The sequence below is a fragment of the Bos grunniens genome, chromosome 12, assembly GCF_055505025.1.
Source record: "Bos grunniens cultivar Pamir isolate PY7600 chromosome 12, Bosgru_T2T1.0, whole genome shotgun sequence".
NCBI classification, from domain to species: Eukaryota; Metazoa; Chordata; class Mammalia; order Artiodactyla; family Bovidae; genus Bos; species Bos grunniens.
Window position 1 is genome coordinate 36,156,387 of NC_141176.1, and position 15,578 is coordinate 36,171,964.

General features: G+C 50.1%; 1 protein-coding gene across 2 annotated transcripts in view; it reads left to right on the top strand.

Moving 5' to 3' along the window:
- Nucleotides 1–1,014: 1,014 nt before the first annotated feature.
- The window catches only part of CRYL1 (crystallin lambda 1), a 56,487-nt gene continuing 41,923 nt past the window's right edge, over nt 1,015–15,578 (top strand). The window contains exons 1-2 of one of the 2 annotated variants that reach the window (XM_086329802.1): nt 1,015–1,115; nt 4,033–4,140. In XM_086329802.1, coding sequence (XP_086185928.1) covers nt 1,066–1,115; nt 4,033–4,140 — 158 coding nt within the window. In that variant the 5' untranslated portion in view covers nt 1,015–1,065. Of the gene's footprint in view, nt 1,116–1,448; nt 1,751–4,032; nt 4,141–15,578 lie in introns of those variants that run through there. The other variant, XM_086329803.1, reaches the window with a different exon arrangement.

Here is a 15,578-nt window from a genome sequence, read left to right on the forward strand (position 1 = left end):
AGCAACTAAGCCCCCACGCATAGTTATTTCAACATTTAAAGCCTTATCTTGAGGACATCTTTGCTGTTTCACTTTTTTCTTAAGTGAGTTGAATGCCTTTTCAAATGCTGACCCATACCTTGTGAAATTGCTCTGGCTCTGACATTCCTCTTTCCGTTTGGGCTGGGGAAGACAGAGGAAGGGCCCTGCCGGTCAGGGTCACGCGTTTCCGCTGGAGCGCTGCCTTGACCTGGATGGCTGGTGTTGCCCCCTCTGGTGCTGCGCGGACAGCGTGGTCACAGGCACGTGCGGCCAGTTCCTCCGCTCTGTTTCCGAAAAGAGCCCGGGGCGGCGCGGGGACACTTCCTCCTCCTGGAAGATAGACCAGCTCGGCCTCTGGGAGGGGGGTCCAGGCCTTCCAGTGTGGCAGACACCCTCTCCCGCCCCCCAGCCCTCCTGTCTGCCGTCCCAGGGCTCCCCGGCCTCGGCCTCCTCTGTGGAGAAAGGCGGGTCTTCCTCGAAACCAACGACAGTGTGAACCCAGCAGTGGGGCCTGAGCTCGTGCGCCCGGACGTGGTGCTAAGACTTCACACGGGAAAGGAATTCCAGGGGTAAATTTGGGGGTTCCTTTAGCGGTCGCGCCTTGTCCTGGTCTGGAGGTGTTCCCCTCCTTGTGCACGGACTTTGGGGGTTCAGTAGGGAACTGACCAAAACAAAGTGAGTCACTACAGTCCGAAGGGGTAGCTCTCCCACCGGGCTCCCATCCACGTGACGCTCCCGGCACCTCCTCCGTGCACGCTCCGGGGAGAGGGAGGAGAGTGCTCCGCACGCTCGATGGTCTCAGCCGCTGCCCCCACCCCGCCCAGTCCTGAGCTCCCCGCCCGCCCCGCCCACAGCCCCGCAGGCCCTGCGGCCCCGCAGCCCCGCCCGGAGCCCTGCGCGCCCGCGGGGCGTGGAGAGGTGGAGGCTCCGCCCGCGCCCCACCCACGGGGCCAGGCCCCGGGGCCCTGTCGCGGCCGCGGGGCGGGCGGAGCCAGTGCCCGGGTGGCGCGCGCCGCAGCTGTCTCCTTGGGCACCGCGCGGCCCATGGCGTCCCCAGGGTCCTCGGCGCCCGGCGGGGTGGCGGTGGTCGGCAGGTGAGAGCTCGAACCAGCGTGCCCGGGAGGGTAGCAGGTGGGCGCGGTCGTCATCGCCCGGGGGGTTGGCGGCGCGGCTCCGATGACCCCAGCGCTCCTCCCCAGGACTGGGCCGGCCCGGGCTACGGCGCGGGGCTCAGCTCTGTTCGGGCCCCGCGGCACCCGGTTGCTGCGCGATGCGGTTGCGGGCGGAGTTGGGTGATGCGGGCCGGGCGGGGACGGTGGCAGTGGGCGCTACGAGCGGACGCAGGGCTGTCGGGCCGCGGATCCGCACAGGTGTGTTGTCTCCTTTCCCGTCCGAGGGATGGGCGCGCAGAGGAGAGGCGGGGCCGCGATCTGTGTCAGGCGGGCGCGGGCGCGGCGGGAGGGTCTCGTGTGCTCGGGCCTGAGGCTGTCGCTGGGCGACCCCGCCTGGCCGGGGAGGGGTGGGGACCCACTGCGCGATCCGGATCCAGATTCACGCCTCCTGCATGGCGAGGGCGCCCTATCCTCAGGGCATCCGGGTTCTCTGGGACTTGGGTGTCGGTTAGCCTCTCAAGTCCCATCCACGGTTTCCTGGTTGGTGCTCCATCCTCTTTTAAAACTCCTGCAGTTTTCATTTTTTAAAGAAGGCGTCCACGTGCACCTTTCCGTTGGTAAGCTGGCATAGCGAAGTACCCACTGGTCGGTACTTCTTGTTGGTCATCAGGCACACCTTCTGGGAGGCTCAGTGTCGGGTTGCACTGCCAAGGGGCTGGCCTGCCTGACCAGTCACAGCGCGTCCCAAGAATAAGTCTTGTCCGGGCCCGTCCTTGAAGCCCCTTCGAGGAAGGGGTCAGGGTGCTTTCTGTCAGCTTCCCTTGCAGGGAGCAGTGGCCTTACCTGTGCCCGTGTACTTTCCAGGCACGAGGGCTACTGGCTGCCTCCTGAAGGGATATAAAATATAGAAGAAAGTGCACTTTGTTTTGGGCGTGGTGACCTTGCTTGCTTTGCAGCCTTTGTCACGGTCAAGTGTGTATCAACCACAGGCTGAGACTGGCCTGCTTGCTAGCACCCAGCAGTGTTCAGTGGAGTCTAGAGTTGACTGTACAGGGGACCCTTGGACCACTGGCAGGTGGAGGGCACCCACCTGTCCATTCCCACCAGAGAAGCTAGGGTAATTTACTGTCGGTTCCTCTGCATCAGTGGTACCCAACTGCAGATCCCAAGTTTTGTAGGATTTACCATTTTAAAAAGCCTGCTTCTAGGTGGGCCCTGGGAGTCCAGCTCCTGTTGTTCAGGGTCCACTCTGCCCTTCTCCAGCTCTGATTGTTGTGCAAAGGAGCCGTGCTCTGGGAGTCAGTTTATTTCCAATTCCCCAGGGGAGGCTGACAAGGAATTAAGTTGATTGACTGCAAGAAATTGCAGAAAGTGAAGAGGAATTAAAGATCCTCTTGATGAAAGTGAAAGGAGAGTGAAAAAGTTAGCTTAAAACTCAACATTCAAAAAACTAAAATCATGGCATCTGGTCCCATTACTTCATGGGAAATAGATGGGGTAACAGTGGAAACAGTGATGGACGTTAATTTTTTTGGTCTCCAAAATCACTGCAGATGGTGACTGCAGCCATGAAATTAAAAACGCTTTCTCCTTGGAAGAAAAGCTATGACCAACCTAGACAGCATATTAAAAAGCGGAGACATTACTTTGCCGACAAAGGTCCATCTAGCCAAGGCTATGGTTTTTCCAGTAGTCGTGCATGGATGTGAGAGTTGGACTGTGAAGAAAGCTGAGCGCCAAAGAATTGATGCTTTTGAGCTGTGGTGTTGGAGAAGACTCTTGAGAGTCCCCTGGACTGCAAGGAGATCCAACCAGTCCATCCGAAAGGAAATCAGTCCTGAATATTCATTGGAAGGACTGATGTTGAAGCTGAAACTCCAATACTTTGGCCACCTGATGCAGAGAATTGACTCATTTGAAAAGACCCTGATCCTGGGAAAGATTGAAGGCACAAGGAGAAGGGGCCGACAGAGGATGAGATGGTTGGGTGGCATCACCGACTCGATGGACATGAGTTTGAGTAAGCCCTTGGAGTTGGTGATGGACGGGGAGGCCTGGCATGGTGCAGTCCCTAGGGTGGCAAAGAGTCGGACATGACTGAGCGACTGAACTGACTGACTGAACCTCTCACACCTTTAACACCTCAGGAAGCAGCCATCTCCACTTCTGGGGTGGCCCTGCTTCCCTTCCCTTCTCCCTCCCCCCTCCCTATCCCCTCCTGTCCCCTCTGTCCCCTTTCTCTCTCCTGTCTCCCCTCCTGTACCTCTTGTCTTTCTCTCTCTCAACCCTATAGGTGACTTGGAAGTGTGAATTAGCTGCTAAAACCTGATAACGTTTTTGTATTTCATTCTTGGGTTTCAACAAAATACAGGGGCCTGGGTTCCACCCTTGGTCAGGGAACCGGATCCTGCACGCCTCAACTAATACCTGGTGCAGTCAAATACATAATGAAATATATAGATATATATAATAGCATCCCCTTGTGGGATTGTTTTCAGATTAATAGAGGTAAGATGTGTACAGTTTTAACATCATCATCTTGAGTGCTGGTGGTGGTAGGAAAAACTGAGAAGGCGGGGGAGATGCTGTCTCTTTTCTCTAGGTCCAGAACTCCGCCAACACTGATCAGTTGGGGGTCCCCGGTGTGTGGACGCCCTGCCCCTCCCTGCTTCCCCCCGGGTCTGGAGGGCACTGCAGTGAGGACCCAGGACCTCTTGTGTGGAAGCAACATTTTTTTTTTTTTTGGAAGCAACATTTTAAGTGGATATCTGCTGTCAAAACATGGAGTTGTAAGCCATCAGGTGTTTCAGTAACAGGACGCTGTGTGCTCTGACACTGGGCTGGCGCGGAGTGGCTCCACTTTCCAGCTGACCTGCGCCTCTGCCTTCTTTCCCTGCAGCGGGCTCATCGGGCGGAGCTGGGCCATGCTGTTCGCCAGCGCGGGCTTCAGGGTCAAACTGTTCGACATCGAGCCTCGGCAGGTGACCGACGCGCTGGTCAGCCTCAGGTGAGTCCCCTGAGCATGCGGAGGCCCTGCGGCCTCAACCCGTCTGTTCGAGCCCTCGAGGCTGGGGTCCTCCTTCTCCTGTGGGGTCGTAGCCTCGGAGCCGGTGAAGCCAGGCTGAGTGAGACGTGGATCTACCCCACAGCAGGGGCTCAGACTGTGAGGACAGACTTCCGGGGGTAGAGATGTGCGAGGGGGCTGGAGGAATCCAGTGTAGACCCTTGACTTGCGGCCCGAGTGAGTGAGCTGGTGAATGGTTCTGTGCCACATGCCCAGGAGCTGCACCTCCCCTGCGGGCACAGAGGTCCTGAGGTCCTCAGGTGTGTTCTTACCTGTTGCTCTGTATGGCAGGACTGGGATTAACTGGGATAAGTGTTGTCTGAGGTGTGAGAGTGTGCCTACTTAGCAGATGCTGAGCGTTGAGCTCACAGAGGGTGGCGTTTTAGGGACCACCTCAGGAACAAAAAGAATAAGAACCAAAGGAAAAAGGCTGAGACTGGGAGACCAAAGACAGAAGGACAAACTAATTCACGGGTTGCCCCTGCTATGATGCCATCTCTGATCATCTCAGGCCTTGTCAGGTAGTTACTCTCCTGGTTGGGGGCATAGCTGTGCGCATTGATTTGAATGTGCATTTTGTGTAACAGAAGATGCTGTATATCACTGGCTCTTTGAGAAGACAAATGTATAGTGCATGATGTCAGGCTCTAGGCCTTGAGAAATTACATACCTTAGGCCAACTTTGTTGTGTAGCAGATAAGAACCCAAAACCCAGAGAAGTAAAGTTGCTTCTTACTAGAGTAGCAGGTAGCTGGTGACTAGGTGAAACAGCTTTCAAATTGTGATGCTGGAAACTTCTGAAAGTGCCTCGGACAGCAAGGAGATCAAACCTGTCAATCCTAAAGGAAATCAGTCCTGAATATTCACTGGAAGGATTGATGCTGAAGCTGAAGCTCCAATATGTTGGCCATCTGATGTGAAGAGCCAACTCACTGGAAAGATGCTGATGCTGGGAAAGATTGAAGGCAGGAGGAGAAGGGGACAACAGAGGATGAGATGGTTGGATGGCATCACCAACACAATGGACAGGAGTTTGAGCAAACTCTGGGAGATAGTCAAGGACAGGGAAACCTGATGTGCTGCAGTCCATGGGGTCGTGAAGAGTCAGACACAACTAACTGAGTGACTGAACAAGAACCGATGAAACATCAATTGAAAGAAACAAAAAGCAAAAAATGAAACAACCACCATAAAGCTAAACACTCCCCAATGCTTTGTTCTGTGCCATTAGGGAAGGAGGGGGACTTGGCGCACAGATCTCTGTTTCCAGGCACGTGCCACTCACCAGGGACACGTGGATGAACAAGACAGAGCTAGTCCTACACATCAGGACAAGTTCAGCCTGGTGATCCTACCATATGAATTCTCACAGTGACCCCCACAAGGCAAGACCTCATGTGGCTGCAAAGCCTAAAATACTACAATGTGGCTCTTTACAAAAGATTCTCAACCCACATGTTTAAAAGTTGAGATTCTGGTCTCCACTCCTGATGTGTGGGCTTTCCCAAACCAAGCTGTTCTCTGACCCCAGTGTGTGTCCTGCAACTCAGCTCAGCCCTGAGACAGCATCATGTCCAGCAGGTAGGGGTCTCCATCCCACAGGGTTGCCCCACCCCTCACACTTCAGACTCCAGCTCAGTCCAGTTGTCATCTGTGCTCCCAACCTACTGGCTGTGGTTCCTACCATCCCTTCTTGGGTTTGCTTTACTGGCTAGAGTGGCTCCCAGGCTCAGGAGACCAATTCCCCAGTGGATTACTGGTTTTTTACAAATGGAATTAGGGCTACTGCAAACAAGCAACTCAAGCTTGGGACTTGAACCCATGGTCTTTTAACTGAGATCACACACCTGGTTTTGAGACTTAAGAAGCTCATGTTCTTTATGTCTCCTTGAGAATTCAGTGAGAGACAAAGTGATAGGGAATTGGATTTATTTAGAGAGAAACACACTTCACAGACAGAGTGCAGGCCATCTCAGAAGGCGAGAGCCACCCCAGGGTAGAGCGTTGTTAGCTTTCATGTGCTCAGTCGTGTCCGACTCTTTGCAACCCCACGGCCTGTAGCCCGCCAGGCTCCTCTGTCTGTGGAATTCTCTAGGCAAGAATACTGGAGCCCATTGCCATTTCCTTCTCTAGGGGATCTTCTGGACCCAAGGTTCAAACTCTGGTCTCCTGCATTGCAGGCAGATTCTTTACTACTGCAACACCTTACTTATTTAATAGGGGTGGGTAATTTCATAGGCTAATGAGTGGGAGGAGTATTCCAGCTCTTTTGGGGAAGGGATGGGGACTGTCATGGTGCCTGGGGGTGTGTCACTTAGCATGCTGATGTGTTAGAGTGATTGCCTGCAATGTGGGAGACCCGGGTTTGATCCCTGGGTTGGGAAGATCCCCTGGAGAAGGGAAAGGCTACCCACTCCAGTATTCTGGCCAGGAGAATTCCATGGACTGTATAGTCCATGGGGTTGCAAAGACGCAGACACAACTGAGTGACTGACTTTCACACACTAAGGCTCAAGGTCTAGTGGAAGTCAACTTCCCTGCCATCTTAGGTTCTTATCTGTTTATGTCGTGTCCTCGGGCTGTGTCATTGTTTTAAAGGTTGTGCCCTTCCCTCCTGTTTCACTTCCAATCAACAGCAGGATGAAGAAATACACAGGAGACATGTGGGAGGCAGGGAGCTTTCCTGCCCTCTGGTGTCCCCCCTCCCTGAATATCCACCTGTTCAACCTGGAGGCTCTCTGAACTCCCTCTTTGGGTTTTTTGGTGGCTCTGACACTTAGACACTGTTGATTAAATAACTTGTGATTGTACTCAGCCTCCAGCTCCTCTCCCTCTCCTGAGGTCAGGGGCAGGACTTCAAGTGCTGGCCCTGAAATTACTGGGTTGGTGATACAAGCAACCAGCCCTGTCCTGAGGTGCTTTCAAAAGTCACCTCATTAACATAACAAAAGACACTCCCCTGCACAGGATATTCCAAGGAGTTTTAGGAGCTCTGTGTCAGCTCTTTGAACACCAGTGCAAAGATGTATGTCACAGCATCACAATAGTAATAGATACGAAGATGAAAATATTAATATTAACACATTTTGTGGTAGTTTATCCCTATTGTTTAGTCACTAAGTTGTGTCCGACCCTGGGACCCCATGGACTGTAGCTTGCCTGTCCATGGGATTCTCCAGGCACGAGCACTGGAATGGGTTGCCACTTCTTTCTCCAGGGGATCTTCCTGAGCCAGGGATCAAAACCACATGTCTTGCATTACTGCTGAGCCACCAGGTTTATCACTGTAGAAGTGGAGAAATGGTCCTTTCTTTGCTTCTAGGTTCTTTGGGTGATCTGAGAATTAAACTGATGTAAGGCAGATTGCCTGGAAAATCCCATGGACGGAGGAGCCTGGAAGTCTGCAGTCCATGGGATCGCTGAGGGTCGCACACGACTGAGCAACTTCACTTTCACTTTTTACTTTCATGCATTGGAGAAGGAAATGGCAACCCACTCCAGTGTTCTTGCCTGGAGAATCCCAGGGACGGGGGAGCCTGGTGGGTTGCACAGAGTCGGACACGACTGAAGTGACTTAGCAGCAGCAGCAGCAAGGCAGATTAATAGGAGAAAAACAAATGTTATTCTATGTGGATGGGAGCCCCGTGAAGCAGCGGGGGCCCACAATGAAGCAAGGGGCTGAAGCTTCTGTAAGGCCTGGTGGGTGGAGGGGCAGTCAGGATGTGGGGAGGCAGAGGAGGCCTTTCCTAGGAGGGAGAGGAGACCTGGCCTGCTGTGTGGTGTTTCTTGGGTGAAACACTCTTCTGACCCGGGTTCCCCCACCCCCGAAGTATAAACGTAGGCAGTTGAAGGCAAGTTTAAGAGAAGTTCCTGAACCTGCTGGGTTTTGATTGCCTTTAGATCAGAATAGTCCTTGTGCCACAGTGGCATCTTTTGGGGTGAAAAAACCCACTCCCCTTCATTGCCTTGTGTGTTTGGTGATCTCTGAGCTCGCATGCATTGGCTCTAATCTGTGGAAACCCAGGTCCTGCACGGGTCCTGGTGAATGCCCCACTGGGGGTTTTCTCAGCTACCCACCTGTTTGGGGACAGACTGGGGTCTGACATTGTCTCCTTCGTGCCTGACCTAGGGTCTCAGGCTCAGGTTCCCCTACATGTACCCTCAGGGCAACCCTGCCTTCTGCTAGTTTCAGTTCTTTCATTTTTTGTTGATAAATATTTTCTACTGAAACAACTCCTTTTTATTTTCTAGGTTTTCTCTTTTTAAAATTGTTATTCAGTCGCTCAGTAATGTCTGACTCTTTACGACTGCATGGACTGCAGCATGCCAGGCTTCCCTGTCCTTCATGGTCTCCCAGAGTTTGCTCAGACTCATGTCCATTGAGTCAGTGATGCCATCCAACCATCTCATACTCTGTTGGCCTTCTCCTCCTGCCTTCAATCTTTCCCAGCATCAGGGTGTTTTCCAGTGAGTCAGTTCTTCACAAAGTATTGGAGCTTCAGCTTCAGGTGGCCAAAGTATTGGAGCTTCAGCTTCAGCATCAGTCCTTCCAGTGACTATTCAGGACTGATTTCCTTTAGGATTGACTGGTTTGATCTCCTTGCTGTACAAGGGACTCTCAAGAGTCTTCTTGAACACCACAGTCCAAAAGCATCAACTCTTTGGTGCTTAGCCTTCTTTATGGTCCAACTCTCACATCTGTACATGACTATTGGAGGAAACCATAGCTTTGACATATGGACATTTGTTGGCAAAGTAACGTCTCTGCTTTTTAATAAGCTGTCTAGGTTTGTCATGAATTTTCTTCCTAGTGTGGAGTTCATATAATTTTCACACGTCACAAAGTACTCCCAAACATTTAAAAATGTAAAAGTCACCCTTATGTCTCAAGCCACGGGGCAATAGTGGACTCTGGTTTGCTGACTGACGTACTTTTCATTTCCGTTGTAGTTTCACCTCATGTTGTAGATGCAATTCCACTGCACCTGTAACCAACAGAAAACTAAGATCCCTAATTGAAAAGTTCTTTGTCCTATCTCTTGGGGTATTTATATTGATAGACTTTATTATTTAAGTGTATCATGAAAGAGTTTGGCCACTTTTTAAAGTCCTTTCAGGCATCAAGGAGAACATTGGGAAATTGTAAATAAGGTTTTCTTTTTCTTAGGCTAGATTAAAGGCTTTCTTATAATATTTTCCTACTACTTTGTTTAATTAAGAGCTGATATTTTAAGTATTACTGGTGGCCAGTTAAATTGAGCTTTTGGATATCGGCCTAAGATTTTTGAACCAAGGAACAAACAAGCAACACCCCTTCCAAAAATCAGTTAGCAGCCTTATTTAGGAAAAGCAAATGTCCTGAATTATGTGTCTTTCCTCATGAGTGGCTTTCTTTCTAGACGCAGCCCTCTCCCCCCACCATGTGTAAGCTGACTGCACTTTAATGTGCAGAACTGGTTGTGCTTCTCTGGCAGGAAGCAGGATTTCAGGGTATCTCGTGACACCTCTGCTCAAGTTTTTGCTGGCGAAGCCGGCAGGAGGATCAACTGTGAGTCGTGTCTCCTCACCCTCCTTATAGGGGGGAGGTACACTCAATTTTAGGTCTTATGACTTGCATAAGGCCACCTACATCCTTTTTTCTTTTTTTTTAATTAGGGAACTAAAAGATCTTAGATGCCACAACTAAGATGTGGTCTTAAATGCCACAATTAAGACCCAGCACAGCCAAATAAATAAATATTTTTAAAAAGAAGAAGCAGCAGCAGCATAAACAGTGTATCTTCCTGACTAGATTGAATTGACTGCTGTTTGGGGAGGATGGACACATGTATATGTGTGGCTGAGTCCCTTTGCTGTCCACGTAATCTTTTTCTAGCAGAGTAGGAAAACGAGTCTCTTAAAACCTCAAGTATTCAAACTCGTAACAGAAAGGGAACTTGACCTTGGAAAACCCTATTAGCAGATGCTTCACTGGTTGGCTTTTGTTCTCGGGCAAATGCTCAATGCTTGGCCTGTGTTAGGGCTCAAGAATTTGAGAGGGTGGTTGTATTTCAAGAAGAAAAACACAGGTCAAATAAACAAAGTTGAAATGTGGACTCAGATTGGGAGTGTTTTGTTTCTCATGACTTGTGTTCAGTTTCATTTCCACGTGGTGACACGCCGGGCTTGCCTCTCAGGACCAGGACCCCAGCCTGGGCCATGATGACATCTGAGTGACAGCCCCACGTGGGGGCGGAGGGCCAGCTGCCTGGAGCCCTGGCTGAAATCGCCATCTTTGGGTGAACTCTGCTCGTGTCTCAACTGCCATCTCTGTCATGTGGAGATGGTCATTCTGAACTTGAGTCACTGAAAATGGATCTGCTTTTCCACGTGGACATTGATTTAGTAGACCAGCAGAAGTGGTCTCTGAAAACTGGGTGGCTGCCCTGGGCTCTGTTGCCTCGGTAGCTGAACTTCCTATCCCGACAGCTGGGTCTCTGACTCGATTAACTCGCCACCCAGATCTGTGCATTTGCTTCAACATCTTGAACCTGGATTTGATCTGGATTCCTCTGGACTGGTCTGGTTTGAAGCTGCCTTTTAGTTGTCCATGTAGCTTTGGTTAGAATAACTGAGGTTAATAGATCACAGAGTGGCCTCCCATGGCTCCCATCCAAGTCTTGCTACAGTCACTGAAAAATGTATGTAATCTGGGTGTAGCCATAAGAATCATGCACAAGACATTCATGGAGAAATTTTTTTTAATTTAATTAATTAACTTTTATTTTTTGCTGTGCTGGGTCTTCGTTGCACCACAGGCTTTTCCCTAGTTGTGGTGAGTGGAGGCTGCTCTCTAGTTGCAGTGTGCGGGCTTCTCATCATGGTGCCTTCTCTTGTTTCGGGCCCTCTAGGTGCACGGGCTCAGTAGTGGTGGTTCCCGGGCTCAAGAGCACAGGCTCAGTAGTTGTGGTGCACGGGCTTAGTTGTCCCATAGCATGTGAGATCTTCCTGCACCAGGGATCCAACCCAAGTCTCCTTCATTGGCGGGCAGATTCTTTATCACTGTGCCACCAGGGAAACCATCGCCGAGAGATTTTTTTCAGCTGTATGAAGGCCAGTAAAGAAGAAATAAGTTAGCGGGCAGGAGCCTGTCTGCAGGGATGTAACCAGGACGGTGCAGGGCAGTGAGTGACTGGACCTCCCTGGGCTGAGAAGTTCCCAAGTGACCCGAGTGCTGTCGCCAGAAGCTGACTCCAAGGGGCCGTGGGTTCCGTGGGTCGTTGAACCTGACATATCTGTGTGTTCACAGGTCATGCTGTCCCTTGGCTGTCACTAGGACAGTCCAAATGATTGCTTCATGTCACTTATTGACTCTTCCCAAATAGGAATGGTTTCCCCTTCTCTGATTTGTGTAAGTTGTTATTGTTGTTCAGTCACTAAGTCAGGTCCCACTCTTTTCGATCCCATGGACTACAGCATGCCAGGCTACCCTGTCCTTCACCATTTCCTAGAATTTGCTCAAAGTCATGCCCATTGAGTAGGTGATGCCATACAACCATCTCATCCTCTGTTGTCCCCTTCTCCTCCTGCCTTCAATCTTTCCCAGGATCAGGGTCTTTTCCAATGAATCAGTTCTTTGTATCAGGTGGCCAAAGTACTGGAGCTTCAGCTTCAGCCTCAGTCCTTCCAGTGAATATTCAGGGTTGATTTCCTTTAGGATTGACTGGTTGGATCTTGCTGCATCAGTTCTTCAGTGCTCAGCCTTCTTTATGGTCCGACTCTCACATATGCTAATTGTATACTTAAAACTGGGGAGAAGCCAGAGTACTTTGACTGTCTCTGGCTGGTAGGGTGAGGAGTGACTGCTCTTGGGTTCAGGGAGTCACCCCGACGTCCCCGTCCTGTGGGCTCCAGGCGTGTGGACACATGTGTTCTCTGGGCGGGAGGGCTGTGAAGGCTCACACAGGATTAAGTAGGGTGTGGACACAGGAATGTGAGTTCTGGTCGCTTCTCCCTGTGAGGTTTCCCTCGGGCAGTGGGTCTGGGCACGCAGATCCCCAGGTCTCCTGTGGCACAGATGGAGGGATGGTCTGCCTGCAGAGCACTGGCCTTTATCTACCTCTGGGGAGGTTTTCAGGTTGAGGTGTCCGAGGCACTGGACCGGTCACCCGCGTGAGTAAGTGGTGTGTTGAGGGGTGCAGCCGTCAGCAGACTGGGGACCGGGCCCTGTGCTGTCAAGCAGAAGTCTCAATTCAGTTTACTCAGTTGTGTCCAACTCTGCGGCCCCATGGACTGCAGCACGCCAGGCCTCCCAGTCCATCACCATCTCCCGAAGCTTGCTCAAACTCATGTCCATCGAGTTGGTGATGCCATCCAACCATCTCATCCTCTGTCGGCCCCTTCTCCTGCCTTCAATCTTTCCCAGCATCAGGGTTTTTTCCAGTGAGTCAGTTCTTCTCTTCAGGTGACTAAAGTATTGGAGCTTCAGCTTACTGGCCAAACTGATCACATGAACCACAGCTTTGTCTAGCTGGATGAAACTATGAGCCATGCCGTGTAGGCCACCCAAGATAGATGGGTCATATTGGAGAGTTCTGACAAAATGTGGTCCTCTGGAGAAGGGAATGGCAAACCACTTCAGTATTCTTGCCTTGAGAACCCCATGAACAGTATGAAAAAGCAGGTCTGGAGCTCCTGTTTTTAATAAAAACCTTGATATTCTGCCTCTCCCCCGCCCACTTCAAAAAATGATAAAAATGAGATGAATGAATGAAAAAAGAGTGTCCACACAGTGTTCCACAGTGTATGGATGTGAGAGTTGGACTGGGAAGAAAGCTGAGCGCCAAAGAATTGATGCTTTTGAACTCTGGTGTTGGAGAAGACCCTTGAGAGTCCCTTGGACTGCAAGGAGATCCAACCAGTCCATCCTAAAGGAGATCAGTCCTGGGTGTTCATTGGAAGGACTGATTCTGAAGCTGAAACTCCAATACTTTGGCCACCTCATGAGAAGAGTTGACTCATTGGAAAAGCCCCTGATGCTGGGAGGGATTGGGGGCAGGAGGAGAAGGGGACGATAGAGGATGAGATGGCTGGATGGCATCACCAACTCGATGGACATGAGTTTGGGTGAACTCCGGGAGTTGGTGATGGACAGGAAGGCCTGGCGTGCTGTGATTCATGGGGTCGCAGAGTCCAACACGACTGAGCGACTCAACTGAACTGAACTGATCTTTTGAGTCCTGGGCGGTGCTCCACTGCCCTCTAGAGGTGAAACTCGTGCACTGCAGTCACCTGACGAGGTAGTAGCGTATGAGGCCCAGAAGCTGGCTGAGCATCTCACCTTTCTCAGGTATTTATGTTTGTTCCCTGCAAAGCTTGATGCAGAAGTTCTAGAATACTCAGTGTAAAATATTGGAACTAGTGGAACTAGTGTTTTGTGTTTTTTTTTGGCTAATGTACTATAACTCTTCCAAATCATTTCAGTTCAGTTCAGTCGCTCAGTCGTGTCCGACTCTTCGCAACCCCATGAATTGCAGCACACCAGGCCTCTCTGTCCATCACCAACTCCTGGAGTTCACTCAAACTCATGTCCATCAAGTCGATGATGCCATCCAGCCATCTCATCCTCTGTCGTCGCCTTCTCCTCCTGCCCCCAATCCCTCCCAACATCAGAGTCCTTTCCAATGAGTCAACTCTTCAGATGAGGTGGCCAAAGTATTGGAGTTTCAGCTTTAGCATCAGTCCTTCCAAAGAATACCCAGGACTGATCTCCTTCAGGATGGACTGGTTGGATCTCCTTGCAGTCCAAGGGACTCTCAAGAGTCTTCTCCAACACCACAGTTCAAAAGCATCAATTCTTCGGCACTCAGCTTTCTTCACAGTCCAACTCTCACATCCATACATGACTACTGGAAAAACCATAGCCTTGACTAGATGGACCTTTGTTGGCAAAGTAATGTCTCTGTTTTGAATATGCTATCTAGGTTGGTCATAACTTTCCTTCCAAGGAGTAAGCGTCTTCTAATTTCATGGCTGCAGTCACCATCTGCAGTGATTTTGGAACCCCAAAAAATAAAGTCTGATACTGTTTCCACTGTTTCCCCATCTATTTCCCATGAAGTGATGGGACCAGATGCCATGACCTTAGTTTTCTGAATGTTGAGCTTTAAGCCAACTTTTTCACTCTCCTCTTTCACTTTCATCAAGAGGCTTTTTAGTTCCTCTTCACTTTCTGCCATAAGGGTGGTGTCATCTGCATATCTGAGGTTATTGATCTTTCTCCCGGCAATCTGGATTCCAGATTGTGCTTCATCCAGCCCAGAGTTTCTCATGATGTACTCTGCATATAAGTTAAATAAGCAGGGTGACAATATACAGCCTTGACATACTCCTTTTCCTATTTGGAACCAGTCTGGTGTTCCATGTCCAGTTCTAACTGTTGCTTCCTGACCTGCATACAGGTTTCTCAAGAGGCAGGTCAGGTGGTCTGATATTCCCATCTCTTTCAGAATTTCCCACAGTTTATTGTGATCCACACAGTCAAAGGCTTTGGCATAGTCAATAAAGCAGAACTAGATGTTTTTCTGGAACTCTCTTCCTTTTTCTATGATCCAGCAGATGTTGGCAATGTTATCTCTGGTTCCTCTGCCTTTTCTAAAACCAGCTTGAACATCTGGAAGTTCATGGTTCACGTATTGCTGAAGCCTGTCTTGGAGAATTTTGAGCGTTACTTTACTAGCGTGTGAGATGAGTGCAGTTGTGCGGTAGTTTGAGCATTCTTTGGCACTGGAATGAAAACTGAACGTTTCTAGTCCTGTGGCCACTGCTGAGTTTTCCAAATTTGCTGGGATATTGAGTGTAGCACTTTCACAGCATCATCTTTCAGGATTTGAAATAGCTCAACTGGAATTCCATCACCTCCACTAGCTTTGTTCATAGTGATGCTTTCTAAGGCCCACTTGACTTCACATTCCAGGATGTCTGGCTCTAGGTCAGTGATCACACCATCGTGATTATCTGGGTCATGAAGATCTTTTTTGTACAGTTCTTCTGTGTATTCTTGCCACCTCTTCTTAATATCTTCTGCTTCTGTTAGGTCCATACCATTTCTGTCCTTTATTGAGCCCATCTTTGCATGAAATGTTCCCTTGGTATCTCTAATTTTCTTGAAGAGATCTCTAGTCTTTCCCATTCTGTTGTTTTCCTCTATTTCTTTGCACTTATCTTTTCTTGCTATTCTTTGGAACTCTGCATTCAGATGCTTATATCTTTCCTTTTCTCCTTTGCTTTTTGCTTTTCTTCTTTTCACAGCTATTTGTAAGGCCTTCCCAGACAGCCATTTTGCTTTTTGCATTTCTTTTCCATGGGGGTGGTCTTGCTCCCTGTCTCCTGTGCAATGTCAC